We start from the raw sequence: 19,309 nt of genomic DNA, 5'->3' as shown, positions 1-19,309 counted from the left end.
CCAAATCATACGTGAATGAAGAGGGCAACTTGTCCATCCTCTGATGGCTGGATGACCTATAGAGTAGATGCAAAACAGTTGTGCCTTCCAATTGTTGTTCCCAAATGGTAATTTTTTAATGGAAGTCAAGAGGGAAATGATTAATATACATTTTTAAAATTACATTTATGTCATGTTTTCTTTGGGAGCTCAGGGTGGTGTCCACAGGGGTGCGTCTCCTTTCAGTTTATCCTCCCACCACTAAGCAGCTTGGGCTAAGTAACTGGACCTAAGTCACCCAATCAACCTATGAGCCATCAGAGTTCTTAGAAGGCTTCAGTGTTTTCTGAATGGCTTAATGGATTTTTTCAGAACAGTGTCCTGGATGCCTGAGGTGGATGACAAGAGGAAAGGCGGCATCTACACAATTTAAAATAAAAATATAACTCTCCTACCTGAAGTCTTCTGCTTACAGGTACATCGCGGCATTAAGGGCACAGTGACAGATCAACAAGGAGTTCCCATTGCTAATGCTTCCATTTCTGTGATGGGGATCAAACATGATGTGCAAACAGGTAGGCCTGGAATAGTGAAGGTGCAGACAAGCACACAAGAGGTCCTTTCATTGAGCCTTCTTAGCGCATGCACCTCTATTGATCTTTTTGCTTGCAAAGCATGTGCCTTTTTCCTTATCTGTAACCAGAGTAAAACAGCATCATCAAATCTTGCTCTTGTCTGTTTCAGTAAGTGGAGGGGATTACTGGCGCATCCTGAATCCTGGTGAATACCGCGTCACAGCCAGGGCTGAGGGCTACAATCCCAGTGTCAAAACCTGCAGCGTCTTTTATGATATCGGGGCCACCCAGTGCAACTTCATCTTGTCACGGTCTAACTGGAAACGCATCCGAGAGATCATGGCCATGAATGGAAACCGCCCCCTTGGGAGGCCCATGCTGGGACGACCCATGACACCTAGGGAGCGCATGCGCTGGAGGATGAGGATGCGCCAGAGAGCTCGCCTGCGCCAGCAGATGCGCGAACGGCTGCGGAAAGCCAGCACAAGTGTTCCCACCACCGCTCCCCCAAGCTCGGTGTTTCCCTTCTTGTTCAGCAGCACCACGCTCCTGCCGTGGAGTCAAGAGCCTCCAATAGCAGAGTCAGCCACTACTTGGGACGCTGATGTCTACACTGAGACTGTGACTGAATGGGAGACAGTAACAGAGGAAGTAACCGAGGTGGAGACTACAGGCACTGCTTTTCCCATGACCACAGCAGAGACATACACAGTTAACTTTGGCGATTAATATCAGTCTGCCAGTTTGTGAGGACTGCAGGCCAGGAACGCTCTTAAGACATTCCTAAAGCCTGCTCCACCTCTTCTGGAGCAGGTGGCTGTATCTATTCACTGTAGTACATGGAGGCATGTTCTCCTGGTTTTAGGACCCACCAGGAACCCCCTTGCTTTGAGCAGGCTTGAAGAGCCATCACATTTGCATCATTTATTTTTCACACATACACACAAACATCTTTCTCTCTCTGCCTTGGATATAAAGGCTCAGCTTTCTTTGTAGGGTTGAAACTATACCTGTAATCTACACCTGCTGAATGGGAAATTGAGGTGAGCAAATTGTACGTTTCAGACTGACTGTAGAATGGGGAACAAGCTAAGAACATAATCTGTCTGAATTATGTTAAATCTGGTATGTTAATCTTTTTTTCATTCTTTTTTATTCTTATTGTGCCTTTTACAGTATGGTGTAAGATTCTTGCAACAGGGAGAGAAAAGCAGACTAGGCCCTTATCCAGAGGCCCAAAGCTGTTGCTGCCCTGTGTAAATTAATTGAAATAATTAATCCCGTCAAGCACTGAAACACACGTGGGCCACAATCCAATATACAGTTTAAGTAAGTGTCCCCTTGACTGTTAATCTGCAGTCTTAATACCTTTACAGAAGGGATGTATGAAACATTCAGATTTCTTTCCAATTCTATTAAGAAATGAAAGAATTCTTAAAGCATTGAGGACCATCGCTAGAACCAGAAAAAATGTTGGGGTAGGGTGAGTGTGAAAAAAAAAAGTCTGTCTTCTTTTCAAGGTGCCAACCAAGTTAGTTTCCAAAGCATAAATGGCTTTCTTTCAGTTTTGCTCTCCTGATCTGGACTAGAAGCTTGAGTTCCCATATGACTCTGGGTATGTTTCTCAAAGTGAAGAGATGGTACAGCTTAATCTTCTCCCAGTTACAAGGTCGGTATCACTTTGCTGTGGTTCTAACATCAAGGAAAGCTGTTGCCTGCAGCAGCCGAGAAGGAAGATCGAGATTTGCTAAGTTCAGTCCTGAGGGGCAACGTCCGAGCCGCTGCTGCCCAGGAGGCAGTCCAGTATCCACCTTGAGCCCTCTGGTTTTCCAACAGTTGTATTAATTGAATAAAACGAATTATACAAGAAGTTCCCCTTGTTCTTGGTCGTGAAGATCAAATGGCATGCAAAGGAACCAGAATATTTTATTGTATTCCTATCTAGCTGAGCCAAAGGTCACACTCTACAGTAAAAAGGAGGGATGGGGATGACTCCCAAGTTCCAGAGAGGAGGAGAACTAAGCCCGGGCCTCTCAGTCACCAGTCTCCATTACAGACTCTTCTTCCTCTTCATCATCACCAAAGGCAGAGAAACTGACTGGCTGGCAAGTGAGGTCGCACAAATTGATCAAGCAAGCTGTCTGCGTTGTGCTGAAATCAGGAAGTGTCACCAGCAGGACCTTCTGGCCATCTTCCCCTACAAAGGAAGAGGAAAGAAAAGTGAAGACAACTACCAGAATTTGGGAAGCATGGGGGGGGGGGATGCAATATTAAAGAGAGGAAAGGGTCACAATTTTCCTTTTATCCCCCTCTTCCTCAAGTTGGGAAAAGCTTTTGTTGTTGTTGTTTTAAAAAAACTTTGCTAATATCAAGGCTTCTATTACAACATTTGCCTGTCTCTCACCACTGACTTTCAGAGCCACAAAGAGAGGCGCCAGAGCCACCTGTGGTTGCAAGGCCTCAAGTTGCCCATTCCTGCCATACCACCATGGCAGAGAGTGTGCTTTGTATATAGAAGGTCCCATGCTGTCATCAGAAAGGATTAAGGACTAAGTCAGTGTTGTCCAAACTTGGCCACTTTAAGATTCCCCATGCTGGCTGGGGAATTCTGGGAGTTGAAGTCCACTCATCTTAAAGTGGCCAAGTTTGGACAACACTGGACTAAGTGATGGTAAAGACTTCAGATTCTGAGAAGCGACTTGCAATTCAGAGAGTTCACCTTTTCCATGTACAGCAATATTGATTTGACTTGCACCACAAAGTCAAAACGAAAGAGGCCTCAGTATAGATGGTGCTAAGCCAGATGAAAAAGATCAAACTTCGTACAAAATAGCTTCCCATGTTTCTGCCTAAAGTAGCTGTCATGAGATCCACTAAGAATAAAAATATCCAATAAAAATAAACCAATTTGTAAAACTGGAAAAAGGCAGCTGAGTACATCTTGCAATTAAATCAGCTCAGCTGACAAAGTGCCTTTGCAGTTACAAAGCACAGAACTATCCAACTTAATGGAGAGATTTAAGACTTAAATAGTGCAGCAGCAACATGTATAATCACACATCTGAGTGCCCATCCCATTCTGTGACTATGCTGGCACTTCTACTAAGATGTCCTTCACCTGTAAAACTCAAGTGGAATCAAGGCCCATCTGCAAAGTGGACAAACACATTTTATTTGCTCAAGCAACATTTCAAAATCCTAGTCAACCCACTCACCAAGTTTATGGGCAGAATATTCTAGGCTGAGATTATAGTCTCAGAATAAATCCTAGTTACACAAGGGTGAGTTTTTCCACCCAGTTATATGATGCTAGTAACAGGTGCAAAAGCAACATTACAAAACCACTGCACAGAGGAGCCGTGAGAAGCTCCTATAGGACGTTAAGAACATCCCACGATTTGGCAATGTCTGCCGTAAACCCCACCCCTTTTTTTTTGCATGGTTCAGGCCTCTTTCTGCAACAAACCCCAAAAGTTACAGCAAGTTCCGTCATGGGTACAATTCACTTTTTGGAAGGAGGGAGGGAAGGAAAACTAGATAGTCTGAATCCTATATCAATCCTAGCATTTATATGAACAGTTAGTGATTTTAGTAGCATTGAAGTAGGCAGTTTCCAAGATGGGTTTTTCAGAAAAACCACCAGAAAATTCTGTCCTCTAATTTGTGATTAGATTTTCATACAGCTTTGCCAACTCTGGTTTGGCATGATGAGTTCATCTAATCAACCATGGCTGAACCATGTCTTAACGTCCAGTGGGAGCCTAGTCAATGAAACTCCAGCGATGTGTCCTGGGCTTCCCATCCTGCTTCCCTTCTTTTCTACCTAGCTGTGCAACCTCAGTTTCTTGCCAGACACCGGCTTCCAATTTACTGATTGTGCCCTTGGGAATAAAACAAGCAAATCCCAAGGCAGCCCAGAAGAAGCCAAGCCAAGACTGTCTTGCACAGGATGCAGCTGCTTACTGGCTCACCTTTGACTTCCTTGGATTTGAAGGAGGGTGCATTCCCGCAGAAATAGACATGAGGGCAGTCGCTGAAGATGAACGGGTCCGTCTTGTAAAATGGGTAACAGCCTGAAAGACAGGCAAGCGAGGGCCTTTAAATGAATGGCCCACCAGCAGGCAGACTTAAGGCAAAACATGCGTTCTGCTCCTTGTATAGAACTGACACACTGTACCTCAGAAAATCGACTGTTCCAAGCAGGCTGTGACCTCGCTAAAGTGACACTCAGATCATTCAGGTTGACTTGGGTTTGGGCCAAAAGAAATCCACAAGAATTTTAAAGGAAAGTAGGGTACAGCTGGTGCACCTCACTCTGCTCCTCCTCCACCGCTGCAAGGAGTTTGTGCCAGCCTGCCCACTTTTTTCTCTAGCACCATCCTACCTCCCATTGTGCTGAATTCAAACGTAGCATATGTGCCCAGCCCACCTGCCCTCATCCTCTTCTTCTTTGCCTTCTTTCCCTCCCCCCGCCCCCCCCAGGGATCTATTCTACCTTCCCGCCAAGGCACACAACCAGCCTTCCTTTTTTCTGCTCTCTCCCACAGCAGAACAGTTCTGTTGGAATACGCACGCTCCAGTTCTGGGCAGGGATCAAATGCAAGCTCTGGTTCTGTGCACCAACAAAGGGCACATTGTGAAAGGAAAATTATTAGTAGCCTTCTGTATGTTTTAATGTTAATGTTAGTTTTGATTGCATTTAATAAAGCCAAGTTAGCTAAAATGTGACCTTTAGGGCAATGACAGGAAATGTCAAATGCAAGACTAAGCAAACTTGCTGATGGGAAGAGACGTGACAAGGGAAGTCTGGTAAAGTCTGGTAAAATTAGCACCAAGGATAATTCAGCTGCTAAACCTAGGAGTCATATCTGTGGTTTGTGGTTTTTGAGGATAAAAAGGATTGCAACGAGAGGGTCGGTACCCACTTGCTCAAGCTGTCTACCTGACAGCTCGGTCAAGTTGGTCGGCATTGCAATGTGAATCTAAATGGGTGGTCCGCATTGCAGTGTGAATCTAAGTGAATGGTCGGCATTGTAATGTGAATCTAAGTAAGTACCTTGTATGCTATTGGTTGAATTTTACTTGCTTATTGAACTAACATTTAATAAAGCTTCAGCCTGGGCAGAGAATGCTCTACATACACAAATGCTCTACTGCACATCCCTAGGAGAAAATGTTGAGAATGTAGGTACTGTACTCTCCATTCCCAATTCCAGAGTTTTATGTTTCTCGATCTTTATTATGTATGTTTGTTATTGCATTCTTGCTGACTTAAGATACTATGAGCACTCTATTATGATAGAGCAGTAACAACATATATTTTGGATATATTACAGAAATTAAATGCAATGAGGAGGAAGCAGACACTGATCTCCCACTAAGGGCAATTATCTCCTCCTCCTTTCCCCAAAATACCTGATCATGAGCTGCACATTTAGGAGGTCTTGCTAGCAACCAGACTTTAATCCCCCATAATACACTCCAGCTCACACAACATCAGAGCTGGCTTAGCCCATCCAATGATCTGCAAAGCTTAAAATACTAAAACAAAACCCAGCAAATTTATCCCTTAGTTATATTACCCAGAGTGTCTGGGGCTGTGGGGCTGAGATGCCCAATCCTTAAAGTCCATTCCAGAATTTCCAGATAATCAGACATGCTGCTGTACTTGAAAATGTCACTTATGTTTTGGCCTGAAGTTCCCAGAAATCTAAACAGAGGAAAATGATAGCTGTAATTACACTTGAATAAGATGGAACTCTAGCACAGAATATCAAGGAAAGGATTTTATGCATTATATTTTTATCCTACATATTCTCAAAGTAACTCAGATGAACATACAGGTAGTCCTTGCTTAACGTCCATTCGTTCAGCCACCAAAGTTATAATGGTGCTGAAAAAATGGACTTGCGACCAGTCCTTGAACTTGCAACCATTGCAGTACCCTTGCAGTCACATGATAAAAATTTGAGGTAGCCCACACTTGCGACCACCCCCCAGCTGACCTTTGTCATCTTCACCTGCCTCCCCTCCGCTGGGCTCACCATCCCAGCCATGTGCAGGGAGTCACCGTGGCTCTGGGGCTGCTTGCACCCTCTCGTACCCTCCCCGCACCGGCAGCAGCCACCCCCAGGCCTGCCTGCCTCTTGTGCACGCCCCCCAGCCAGCAACAGTCACTTACCTGCCTGCCAACCTGCTTGCGAGCTGCCTGGGACTTGCAACTTCCTGCAGGCTTCCCCACTGACTTTGGTGGTTGGAAGCCAGCAGGAAATTGCAAGGAAGTCCTTGATTAACAACAACGGGGGCTGCTGGGATTCCCATCGCTAAGCGATGCGGTCACATGACATCATGCTTTACAACTGCATCATTTAGCAACAGAAATTCTGGTCCCAATTACCATTGTTAGCTAAGGACTACCTGTAAATGTTTCTCTCTCTCTCTTATTCTCAGAACTGGCTTCTGATGAGTTCAGCTGACAGACAGCAAGTGATTCAAACTGAATTTGTAAGTAAAAGGACAGAGAATCTGGATTCAAATCAGCCCATTTACATCAGTCAATTATGCCACATGGTTTTTCTCTTTCCTAAGTCAGTCCTGTTCCTTTGCCACCTCTATTCAGTTTCCCAAAGTTGGACGTGGCGCAGAAGCTATTCCTCTTGGTGTTACAGGGTAGCTTCCAAAATCACCTCAACTGGCTGTGATTTGCTCTGGTACAATGGCTAAAAACACACAGCAATATGAGAAATCTCTGGTTTAGATGTTGCTTCTGACATGAATTTACAAGATCATATTATGCAAACTGTTTGCTCTCTCCTCACTATTAATAGTGGTAGTTTTAATTTAACATCTTGGGAAGAGAATCTCGGTAGGTAGCTGGATTGTGGAATTGCTAATGATGAATTCTGGCTGAATTCAACGTTCTTCTTTAATCAATTTTTTTTCTTCCTAGCGTTTTCCCACCTATGCAGGGTCCATTTGTTCCGGATCAACCAAAATGTTGATCCGTTGGCTGCGACAGGAATTGACCGACTGACTTGTTGCCCGAACCTGATGTCAGGGGCTGAGAATGACTGGCCCAGAGTCACCCAGCCAGCTTTTGTGCCTAAAGGTAGGACTAGAACTCCCAGTCTCCTGGTTTCTAGCCTGGAGCCTTAACCACTAGACCAAACTGGCTCCCTGTTCTTCTTTAATCAGTGGTGGCTTTTATTAAGTTCAGAACAGGATTGGTTCCCATGTGGGACATTCTGTAGAAACTACTGAAGAACTCTTTCCCCATCCTTTTTTCCTAAAATTTACATCTGTGCTTCTTCATCACCTTATAGAATCAGTCTTCACCCAAAAGTGAGTGATCCTAATCAGTGTTGTCAGAACTAGATACTGCATGTGAAATGGTTTGAATACTTGACAATGCTGTATAAATACTAAGGAGTAACCATGGTACCACCTACAGAACAAGGAAGCCGGCTTTTACCTGACTCCATCAATGTTTGCCTGGTATGGGTTGGTGACTAGCTGCAGGGTAGTGTATGCGCTTGACAGAGGAAACATGCAGCGATGCAGTGGCTGCTGAGGCAACGTGTAGTTGGTCGGATCAAATTCTCCTGGCATCACATCTATAGGGACGGACATCTGTAAGGGGAGAGCGGGCAGGCACTTAGGTCCAGCGGAACACTTCTCACCACGGATGGAGGAAAAAGTGGAACAGCTTCTTCACCACTACCACCTCATCAGGCAATTAAAATGGTTCTGTTCTTCAAAGCTTGATGCTGCTGTTTTACTTATTTATTCAAATTTGGTACAGCTGCCCAACTCCAGTGGATTCTGGGTGGCTTACAAAACCAAAGCAATCCATAAAAACAAGATAAAATGTAAAACCACAGGCAGCCCGGACTAAAACAGTCTTAAACTTACTTCTTTGTTTAAAGTTGGTATCATAGTTAATAGATTGTGAGCTACTTTTCAAGCTCAAACAGGTTTGAAAAACAACAGAGAAGCAATTATATAACTCGCCTCTCATACTTTGGATAGACAAGTGCCTACATTTTTTTCTTATTAAGGCTTAGCAGCAATTACCTGAGGCTCAATTATCCTTTGGACCCCTTGGTTGAACAATGATCAGATAGTACAACTAAAGTGGGCCAAGAGTTTCTCCTTCACCCCCACAACTTCACAGGTTCAGTGACCACGTACAAGCTAGCGATGACTGATCAAGAGCAGATGCTTGTATCACATCAATGACAAACTGACCACAATGTGAGGAGGAGATCACTAGGAAAGGATATCAAAATTAAGGTACTCATACCACAATGCCTCTATACAAATAAGTAATTGTGCAAAAATAAAAAAAATAAAAAGGCAGAAATAACACAAATGAGCAGGGGACTGAAATAACTCTTTAAAGATTTTTTTCCCTGGAAAAAAGCATGTGACAGAGATGGATAAAATAATAAACAATCTGGAAAAAATGAATATAAATATTTTTCCCTCTCTCTAACCATACTAAAACTAAGGATCATTGAAAGATGGAGGAAAAACTCAAAACCGAGAAAAGGTTTTTGAACTCAACAATTCATTAAAATAAGTGAACGCTGGAAGATGAAGCGGTGGCCAGCAATTTGAACAGCTTGAAATGAAATGGGGCAAATTTGGGGAGAAAAAGGCTATAAATGGCTACTGGTCATGGCGACTATGCAGCTTTCAAATACCCATTGTCAGAGGGGAAGGCAGGAGAGATTATTGCCGACATATTCTGCTTATGGGTTTTCCAGGAGCATTTGGATAGCCAATGAGGGAAACAGGCTTACAGAATAGATAGGTTTTGTCTGAACAAGTCAGATTGCTCTGTTCTGAAGTAGGACTTGTTCTGTCCTAAAATATACCTCACCCACCATTACCCTTTCTTGAAAACAAAACTTACAGTCAGTTGCAGTAGAATTTCATCCAACATTTTTACAGCTTCAACACTGGCAGCTTGAGTCTTCTTGGTGAGGTATTTTGCCTGCATGGCAATGTACAAGATCAAAATACAAATTAAGAGGGAATTAAAGAAATACTGAATGAACACAAGAGATGCTGAGGTATAATAGTTGAGGACTCCTCCCTCCCTAAGGCAGAAATATCCCCATTATTAAATCTCATTTTAACAACACTAACAAGAGACAGGACTGTACTGATGTTCAAGATGTATGTATACATCAGAGATGGAATGAAGCATAGACAAAGAAAGTGGTAGCATATTCTGAGGTGGATGGGTAGAGAGGCTCAAAACTATTCAATTCAATATAGGAGATAAACCAAAATGTTTTGAATTGGCAAAAGCATAAAAATCACACTGGAGATTTTGCCTACAACTATGTTGGAATCCTGGCTCAAAAAACTAGGAAGTGGCCATCAATTTGCCTTAAGATGCCATAATAACTTTCTTTGGAAATTTTCTGAGGAACTGGTTGACTGCTGTTTAGAATTATCCTGCAAGCATAAAAGATTGGGCTAAACATTCCTTCCAGAATTGTAACTGGGAGATCACACCTCGGAAGGTACATCAATCTATCTGTCTGTTTAGCCCCAAATTTATTAAGGTCACCAATAGACTTGCTGGTGATCTTCCACCTGAATGAACAGAATTAGACATCTTAATTCATCCCCGTTGGAACAGAAAGTGAAAGAAAGGCACAACATTGATGCAATACATAAACAGTGTTGCTGTTACAAAATGACTGAATCCAACTCACTCAAAATAGAGTTCAGAATTAGTTCTTTTATTCTTGTGTTATTTGGACAGAAAGCAAATCAAGTGTTTAATCAATGTTGATTAATACATATAATTTCTCTGTTTTCTTGTAATATAACAATAAATTTTATCCCCAACAAGGCTAACAGTGTATCAATAAGCAACTGCTCTACTAGGCTACCCAAGTTGCTGTCAATTTTCTTGCCCAACTAGGCTACACATTCACACAGAATACTTACATACACTCTCAACACAGCTAATCAGGCTGTGCTAGAGCGGCCTGGGAATCAGACTCAGGGTATCCCCTGCTCCAACAAGAGTCGTCTCACACTTCCAGGTGGGTATGGTTTCCATCCTTTCTTTTATACCCAGCTTGTTTACTTAGAATTCTGGTGAACACTTCATTCAGGTCATCTCAAGAATGGTGCATGCCAGGAACAGTTCACATTAGGAACAATTGGGTAACTTGTTACGATGGTACCTCTTGTTCCATTATCTTATTAATTTATGATATTCACTGCATTCCTTACACCCACCAACGTTCCAGCCTTATCAGTGTTGAGAACTCATTCGTACAAGATACCTAGCTTACATTCCAACATTCCAGCAAAGTGAGTTTCCTAGTAAAGTTCATGAATAGGATAAACATGGCTATTCTATGGTTATGTGATTGTATACTAAAAATTAAATTCATTACATTGCTCAGAGAACATTTCTGATGTCTGCACCTTGTTCATGGTGTCTCTGCTCTGGGTATTCTGGCTAAGCAAGTTGCCTGCCAGAATGACTCGGGAGATGAGGGCTGCACTGGATTGCTCACCCTCTGCACCCAGCTGTCCCGTCACCATGTCCACCAGAAGCTGCATGCCCAGGAGACTCTCTCCACTCTTGCCACCAAGGCCCAGGCCTGACACAAGCAAGACAAACCTGCAAGGTGAGATACAAGCCATGCGAGTCAGAGAACAGAGTGGCTTTTGTAGTCAGGAAGTGGCCGCTTGGCTTATCTCAGGGCATTTAACAAGAAGCTTCTAAGGAAAGGGAGGAAGCTGGCCCATCCTCAGAATCACACTCAGCCACAAAGATGGCATTTTCTCAGGTCCCTGTAAATGAGCATGTAGGAGCCATGAGGGTGAAGTGATGCCACACTGCCATCAGTGGATGAAGCACAATTTTTGGTCCATTTACTCCCTGTTAAAGGGGCTTTTTTTTAGAAGAAAATATGTGCATTAAGCTTAGTGCAGGTTTAATGCATCTATTTTACTTTCTTTGCCAAAAAGGGCACCTGTTATTTGTCAGTTTGCTGCAGAATTTCAATGATGCCATCATAGGCACGCCAAGGTTCCCACAACAAAAGGCGGGGGGGGGGAACAGTTTGCCCTACACAGGTGTAAGTAAATTGTTAAGTAATTGTTAATTGTTCCACCAGTAAGGGGAGATCTCTGGGGAATCATATCTCTGGATGTGGCCACTTGCAAGAGCAAACATAAGTAAAACATGGGAGCCTGTTCCTCCTTCCAGTTCTGTGCTGGCAATTGGTAGAAAGAGAATTCTGAGTGACAGGGACCCTTGGATTGCTCCAGCAGGGCTCCTCATGCGGTAAGGTTATAGGGAGGCTCACTTGTCTGTGCTGGGCCCCATCATGGGCAACTGGGTTGGCATATCTGCAAAGCAGTGATCTTCCACAAGAAATCTGCCATCGTCCTTCTCTGAACCATAGACGGCAAGGATGGTCCCTAAAACAGCAGGAAGGGACAGACTTGAGCCCTGGAATGCAAAGTTTCCCTCCACAAAAGCCAGACGTCCCAAAGATGTAAAGTGTAAGAAGCACCAAACGAGGTCATCTGTCCCACCTGTCACCAGCTTGTCGATCTGTATCTCTCCCTCAAGTTTGATCCGCTGCAGCTCATCCTCCAAGATCAGTTCATCTGACTGGTGAATATACTTGAGGCGGGGAGGCTGGGGGGGCAGGTTGTGCTGTGAAGATGAACAAAATCTTGCTGTGAGGAAGAAGCAACCGCATCCCTGCTTTGAAGCTAGTCTCCAATATGCTTTGTAGGAGCTAAAGCACAATTTGAGCTGCTTAACTTTAAATCCATTCTTAGCCTAAGGCCCTCCTTTGGGGCATTTTTCATTTTGAAGTATGCCACAGAGACTCACAAAAAGATTGCCATGGTGGACACGACCAATTTAGCATACTGCAAACTGATGAGGTCACTTCCAGCCCTCCTCTTACCCCCACAATATTCTCCATACCCCATCTCACCTTTCTCTTTTTCCCCCCCTAGGTAATGGGCTATGTCCAAATGAAGAAGCGGGGTGCAGCCAAAAGAATGCCTACAATTCTAGAAAACGATGCTTTTTTGTCGTTGTTGTTGCATGTCAGTCTTCTGTTTTTGTTTTTGTTTAATTCAAGAATCCAAAAACATCAGATAAGGCAGAGAGCCTGACTGATACAAAGGAGGGCACTACATTTGCTTACCAAACATTTCTAAGAACACTGAAACCAGCTTCTTCTGATTAAGTGCCAGCAGCTGCTGCATTTTACAAGGTGGACACATGGCTCCCAGGGCCTCAATTCAGCAGATAAGATGACCACTACATAAGATTTGAATCTTTAACAAAGGTGCCCAAAGGTCTGGGAGCAAAATTCTTGGATGGGATACAACAGACTCTTCTCTCATTGCTTTATATTTAGGAAGTGCCAAGACCTATTCTGGAAAGCTTTTTTAGGCAGTGAATTCTCTTATGGCCTTTAATGATAGTTTACACATTTTCAAATTGGTAGTTCGAGTTTTAGCAACATTGTGGCTGTGTAAGGTCCTCTATTATTCCCTCTGATTCTGTTGCCTTCAGAAAGGCATGATATTTTTAAAGAATTGTCACTATATTCTATAGCTCCTCTGTGGTAAGCAGACCACTGTCCCTGGTGGTTTAGAACATACAACATTCTAGGCCATTTACTTTATGTCAGTTGCATTTTAAGAAAGAATTATTGCAGACCACAAATAGAGAACTAAGTAACTTCAGACTGCGGAATTAAACAGAAGAGTGAAACATACTGTTTGGAGAAGCACATGTACAATAAGCAGGAAAGAGCCAAGTTTCCATTGTGCATTTAACTAGAACTGCCCTGGCAGGAGTTTTTCCCCCACAGGGAGAGTTCTGCATTTGCTGGAGAAAACAATCCATGCCCTGGTCCCACAATTCTTCTCCATCACCCCATGTACTGGCAGAGAACTGATGATGGCTGAATCATCCCACATTTTTTTTATTGAGGGCTCTTAACATGCTGAAATAATACTTTTGAAATCAGCAAGAGTCCTGTGGATTTATGATATTCTCAGTCATTGCAACACAGCAATGAAGCAACCACAGAGAAAATAGGTCTATAAGGAAAAATCTTATAATAAATAGCATTGATTTCCCAATCTGGCCTGATTAATGTGCTAGCAATAATTCATAAGATGTTTCTATCTAAGGTTTGTTGGCGCTCAGGACCACAGCAAGCAGGTTTTATTCAACAAAACAAAAACAACGAAAGTATCCTAAAATGATGTTACTCATTTGGTCAATAACTTTTACAGCCAATCTTTGGTGGTAGAGTTCCAACACATGTGTTTGCCATCATCAAGTTATGTCTGAATGGAGTTCATTACTGGGGCAAGTTTAATGTTACTCAACAACTATCCTTCCAAAATTAGCTAAAAGTTCACCTGATTGCGCAAGAGACCAGTTTCCAAAACAATAAGGATCCTTCCAGACAGAGAATTTATCTTTTTTTTCCTTGCAAATGCTCAGCACTTATTCTGCAAGAGAAGTTTGTTCAGGGGATGCCTCCTCTCCAATTCCACTTTTGATATTGAATTGATATTGTCAAGTCTGCCTCTGACATCCCTCATGCTTTCTGAATGAAACCGATATGCTTGCTTTCCCATACCTCTTCACTGATTTCCCGCAAGATAGAAGGCTGAAGCTGCATACACTTGAAGAGTGTCCCCACCACACAGCACTTCTCTGAGATCTGTAACTCACATAGCTTTTTCACTGTAATGTTGCTCCCTTTAGGAAATAAAGGCAACCAATTAGATGTGAGAAAACTTTAAGGGCCCATGAAGTGGAATTAACTAGAAGGGGTAAATACTTAACCTGCTTGAAAGCCTTGCATCTGTCTAGTTTCTAGGGTGGCTCACAATGTAATGTTTTATTTACTATTTGGGGTGGGTGGGTAGAATAAGGACATGCTTCAATAGAAGTACCAAATCAGATTATAAAAAGAACCAAATATCAATGTATTGTCGAAGGCTTTCACGACTGGCATACGATGGCTGGTGTGGGTCTTCCGGGCTGTGTGGCCGTGTTCTTGAAGTTTTGTTTCCTAACGTTTCGCCAGCACCTGTGACTTGCATCTTCAGAGTGCAGGAGCACAGACAGGAGCAGTTCTCTCTGTGCCCAGGGTGATGTGACCCTTTTGTGGGTATTTACAGAGATCTGAAGGGGGGGATTGGGGGGAGTGTGGGGGGGGTTGAGTTACTGAGTGGCTGCTTGTTTTGGTGTCAGAATCTGTGTGTATCTTCCTGGGGATTAGGCAGGGTTTTTTCTTCTATTGAATTGTTAATGAGGGGCTGCTGGGGGTGATTAGCAAGTATTGGTAGTCAGGTTTTGTTGATTTTTAGACTCTCCTCTTTTTTATTGAAACTGTGCTGGTGTTTGTGAATCTCAATGGCTTCCCGGTATAGCCTGGTATAGTGGCTATTGGTGTTGTCCAGTATCTCTGTGTTTTCAAATAGGATTTTGTGTCCAGTGTGGTCCAGTTGTATCCAGTGTGGACACTGGACACAAAATCCTATTTGAAAACACAGAGATACTGGACAACACCAACAGCCACTATACCAGGCTATACTGGGAAGCCACTGAGATTCACAAACACCAGCACAGTTTCAATAAAAAAGAGGAGAGTCTAAAAATCAACAAAACCTGGCTACCAATCCTGAAGAAAAATACAGCCTGCAAAAGGTCAACAAACTCAGCTCAACCACCAGGACATGTGAACAATTCACACAATGAACTTGCTAATCACCCCCAGCAGCCCCTCATTAACAATTCAATAGAAGAAAAAACCCTGCCTAATCCCCAGGAAGATACACACAGATGCTGACACCAAAACAAGCAGCCACTCAGTAACTCAACCCCCCCACAGCCCCCCAATCCCCCCCCCTCAGATCTCTATAAATACCCACAAAAGGGTCACATCACCCTGGGCATAGAGAGAACTGCTCCTGTCTGTGCTCCTGCACTCTGAAGATGCCGGTCACAGGTGCTGGCGAAACGTTAGGAAACAAAACTTCAAGAACACGGCCACACAGCCCGGAAGACCCACACCTGCCAACCAAATATCAAGATTAAAAAAATACTGCAAACAAAGAATAGCATAAAATTCAACATATTGGATTTTGGAATTTGATAAGGTAACAGTATTGTTTCCTTTAGAGTTCCTTTTGATGAAAAGTAGGCTAAAAGTTTTGCAAATAAGATGAATTTTCATATAATCAATGTTACTTGTTAATTGCCAGGCAAAATAACAATAAAACATCAAAGTTGGCATGAATGAGCTGCTTTGGCAAGGACATTCCATAAGGCAAGTGTTACCAGTACATTAAAAGTCCTCTTTCTAGTTCCATATTTTTTACTGTAGGTAAGGGGAGGAGAGAAAAACCTAAGCTTTGAGTAATAAATGCAGTGTTACAATCTGAGCTGTCTGTAGTTGGGGTAGCTCTCTGCCTACCCACAAAGGTGTGTCCACGTACCAGTGCAAGTTCCTTCTGATTCCACTCGGATTCTGAGATATTAATCTGCAGAGAGGATTATCCTATGACTCCCCCCACCCAAAATCTTTTAATCAATATTATTTTAAAAACAAAAAAACAGTCATTATTTAAAAATAAAAAGTAAACTTCTAAAAACAGACTGAGCAATAGACAAAATCTGCAACACCACACTAATCAATTTAGCTCACTAAACAAAACAGGTCCAAAATGCCTCTTAAGTATTTTTATATCTCCTTTTTGCTGACCTATTTTTGCCCGACCCTCCTATTATTTCTTAATTTCACATTCAGTATACAACTTTTACATCACTTACTTCAGCCCAGCTCCATTGATCTTCACATGACAATTTTCTCTAGGAGGTGCAGCAAGTGATTTACATCCTCAAAGTCATACAGTGCCCACAAAACAAGACTCATTTGTGATGACAAGCTCACCCCATTTACGCCGGGCTCTATCCACCAATAACGGTCTCATCTGGATAAGGCGTGTAGCATATATATGAGCATACTGTCGATTGAAAGTACGCTCCCCAAGCCTGAAATTCTGGGAGCAGTTGGTGTATGTTGAGATGGGCACACGGGCAAAGGTGGAAACCACTGCCGATGGGGACGCCAAGAGGCTCTGTGCAGACTGGACACCCTGCTCTGAGAACATGGTCTTGCAGGAGGGTTAGACAGCTAAGTAGAAGGGTTCTGCTGGAGACAAAGAAATGAAGTAAGTGAGCGGTCAGGGAAGTGCTCCGTGGAGCTTGTAATCAGGAGTCTGGTAGCACCTTTTCTGATGTAACATTTTTTCTTAAGAGGCATAAGCTTGCACAAGGTACAGCTCACTTTATCAGATGCCACCGTTTGCATCTCAAAAAGAAGTTGAAACTCACAAAAAAATTATACCTTTAAGAACTTGCTAGTTGGAAAAGGTGCTCCCAGGCTCCTCCTGATTCTTTGCCACCCTAGGCTAACACAGCTCTCTTTCCACAGTGTCTACAACAGGGAGTCTGCAGTGCGCTTCAATATATATGTACAAAGTTAGTACCTCCTTAATCAACACATCAATAAATACGGCATCTGCTTCCACAAGATATGGTGATGGCCACCAACTTAAAGAAGGGTTATGGATTTTATAGAAAATATGGGAGGACTATTGCTTTCATGTTCAGCTCATGTGGATACGCTACAGGCATTAGCGTGGCCACGGTGATAAACAAGGTGGCAGATTAGATGAACCTCAGATCTGAATTCAGAAAGAATTCATCCCTCTTAGAGGGAAGGTGAGATAAATCCAACAGAAGAAAAGCAGTATGGCTTTTCTAGTTTAGCAACTGGCTCCCCACAAAGGCAAAGTGCATGTTTCTGGGCGTGATGAGAACAGCTTTTAAGACTTGTGGTCATCATCTCATCTTGTCGCTGCCTCTAAAGCACTCAGGGCAGCTTCCTCTTAGCATGCAGGTAAATTCTTGCTCATTAGCAAACTCTTGTCTATGCTGGAGGTTTGCACCTGCAAAGCTGATTACTTCAATGTATACTTGGAGAGGCTTCTTCTAGAGTGTGAAAGGATGTCACAAAAGGCAGTCCAAGGCTTGGGGATGTCACAGAGGGCAGGCCCGGGAATAAGGTTGCTGAAATACAGATTCCAGGTGACTGTTCAGAAAAACTTCCCGTGGGTCCGAACGAAGCTGGGCACGGAGGGAGATGCGAACTCTCCATCTCTGGGTGTGTCCACAGGAGGGGCAGCCATTATCAAGAGGGCTCTAATTTGATACCTGCCCCGAGCAGGGGCTGCACTCAAGGGCCCCTTTTGACTTTAGGATTTTAGGTTGGCAATGGAGAAGCTGCACCTTGTGGGACACTGCGTATTACGATAATGATGCAATATTCAGAAATGTCAATTACCATCTCTTGCCTGCATGCAGCACTTTGCAGGAAGGGGGGGGAAGAATCCATTGGAGTTGGGTGGGTAATAAATTCAAAATAATAATAATGACGACAACAACAGGCAGAACCCACGCAAACCCACCACGCCAAGCCCAACTCCCGAGGCTCCGCCTGACAGACTTCTGCCTGCCACCTGCCGTGCTAGGCTCCTCCCTCCAAGGCTCCCGACCGTCGGAAAACATGCAGCCCTACCCACCTTCCCCTCCCTCACCCCAGGGCTTCACCTGCCGTATTTCCACCTGCCAGGCAAATCCACGCCCCCCACTCCTCACGCGCCGACCAGGAGGAAGAGAAAGCCCCCCCCAGGAAGGTCAACAGCCAGCGGCTCCTTCGCCCCGGCCGTTCGCCTCTCCCGCGCCAGCGGAGGCCGAGCCCCGCATCCCTCACGGAAGCCTCGGGAAGACCTCGCGCGAAGGAGAAAAACGCGCCAAATCCGAAGGCGGAAAGCCGGCGAGGAGGGAAAAGCCGACGGGAAGTGACGTAGAGGCCCGGCGCTCCCTTTCTCCTTCCATAGACTCACATCTATAGATTGATATCGCTTTGGTTTGGAAGTAGCGCTTCCGGGTCGCTTTTTTGCCCTCCTCCGACGCTGCCCCTCAGGAGGGCGTTTCAGAACGGGCGGCGCTGCGGAGGGGGGGGCGTCTGCCCCCGCTCCAGCGACGCATGCGCCGGACCCGCTGCAGGGCCTCGTGCGCCGGGTTCACACGTGGATCCGTCGCCCAGTGGTCGGCCTCCCCTGCGACTTTACAGTTTTTCCTGTCTACGCTGCTGGCCCCCTTTATTTTCTTCTTATAATTCTTATTAAAGGTTTACCTAGAAGTAAAAGTTCCACAGGAACTAATATGAAGTAACAGTGAGGAAGAGAAAAGAGAAGGAAGGTGGGAAAGTAAAAGAAAAAAGAGAAAAAGATATAGAAAGAACTCCCGCTCTTCTTTACACCAGTTACTAACAAACTTACCATTTCTCCTCCCTCTATAAGGTTACGTTCCTTCTTCCCATATTCAACCCTTTTTAATCGGCAAATCCATAAATCAGGGTTCCTCAACCTTGGCAACTTTAAGACGGGTGGACTTCAACTCCCAGAATTCCCCAGCCAGCAAGGCTGGCTGGGGAATTCTGGGAGTTGAAGTCCACCCGTCTTAAAGTTGCCAAGGTTGAGGAACCCTGCCATAAATCACCCATTCATTTCTTTCCGTTTCCAGCAAAAAGTTCATAAGAGGTTTCCGGTCTTTAACAAACATACTTGCTGTCTTATCCCTGATCAAACAG

General features: G+C 44.0%; 2 protein-coding genes across 6 annotated transcripts in view; one reads left to right on the top strand and one right to left on the bottom strand.

Moving 5' to 3' along the window:
- The window catches only part of AEBP1 (AE binding protein 1), a 35,306-nt gene extending 32,887 nt beyond the window's left edge, over positions 1-2,419 (top strand). For all 3 annotated transcript variants that reach the window (XM_007420029.4, XM_007420028.4, XM_088139080.1), the window contains 2 exons: positions 455-554; positions 724-2,419. In XM_007420029.4, the coding sequence (XP_007420091.1) occupies positions 455-554; positions 724-1,283 (660 nt within the window). In that variant the 3' untranslated portion in view covers positions 1,284-2,419. The remainder of the gene's footprint in view (positions 1-454; positions 555-723) is intronic.
- On the bottom strand, positions 1,689-18,525 carry POLD2 (DNA polymerase delta 2, accessory subunit). Of its 3 annotated transcripts, none has more exons than XM_007420026.4 (11): positions 18,265-18,524; positions 16,544-16,804; positions 14,222-14,343; positions 12,135-12,258; positions 11,903-12,017; positions 11,013-11,211; positions 9,472-9,552; positions 8,026-8,183; positions 6,137-6,264; positions 4,526-4,627; positions 1,689-2,751 (listed from the first exon to the last, which is right to left on the bottom strand). In XM_007420026.4, exons 2-11 carry the CDS (start codon positions 16,761-16,763, stop codon positions 2,588-2,590), a joined length of 1,413 nt encoding a protein of 470 aa, XP_007420088.1. In that variant the 5' UTR covers positions 16,764-16,804; positions 18,265-18,524; the 3' UTR covers positions 1,689-2,587. The 3 variants fall into 3 exon arrangements, with proteins under 3 accessions (XP_007420088.1, XP_007420087.1, XP_025032109.1); XM_007420025.4 differs by having other exon boundaries at positions 16,544-16,801; XM_025176341.2 differs by lacking the exon at positions 4,526-4,627 and having other exon boundaries at positions 16,544-16,801; positions 18,265-18,525.
- Between the last annotated feature and the right edge of the window lie 784 nt (positions 18,526-19,309).

This window comes from Python bivittatus, unplaced genomic scaffold (genome assembly GCF_059951505.1).
Source record: "Python bivittatus isolate LINGU-HERP-01145 unplaced genomic scaffold, Pbiv_v1 ctg000320_np1212, whole genome shotgun sequence".
NCBI classification, from domain to species: domain Eukaryota; kingdom Metazoa; phylum Chordata; class Lepidosauria; order Squamata; family Pythonidae; genus Python; species Python bivittatus.
Note: the sequence above shows the minus strand (reverse complement) of the source record. Positions and strands in the feature narration are given on the sequence as shown.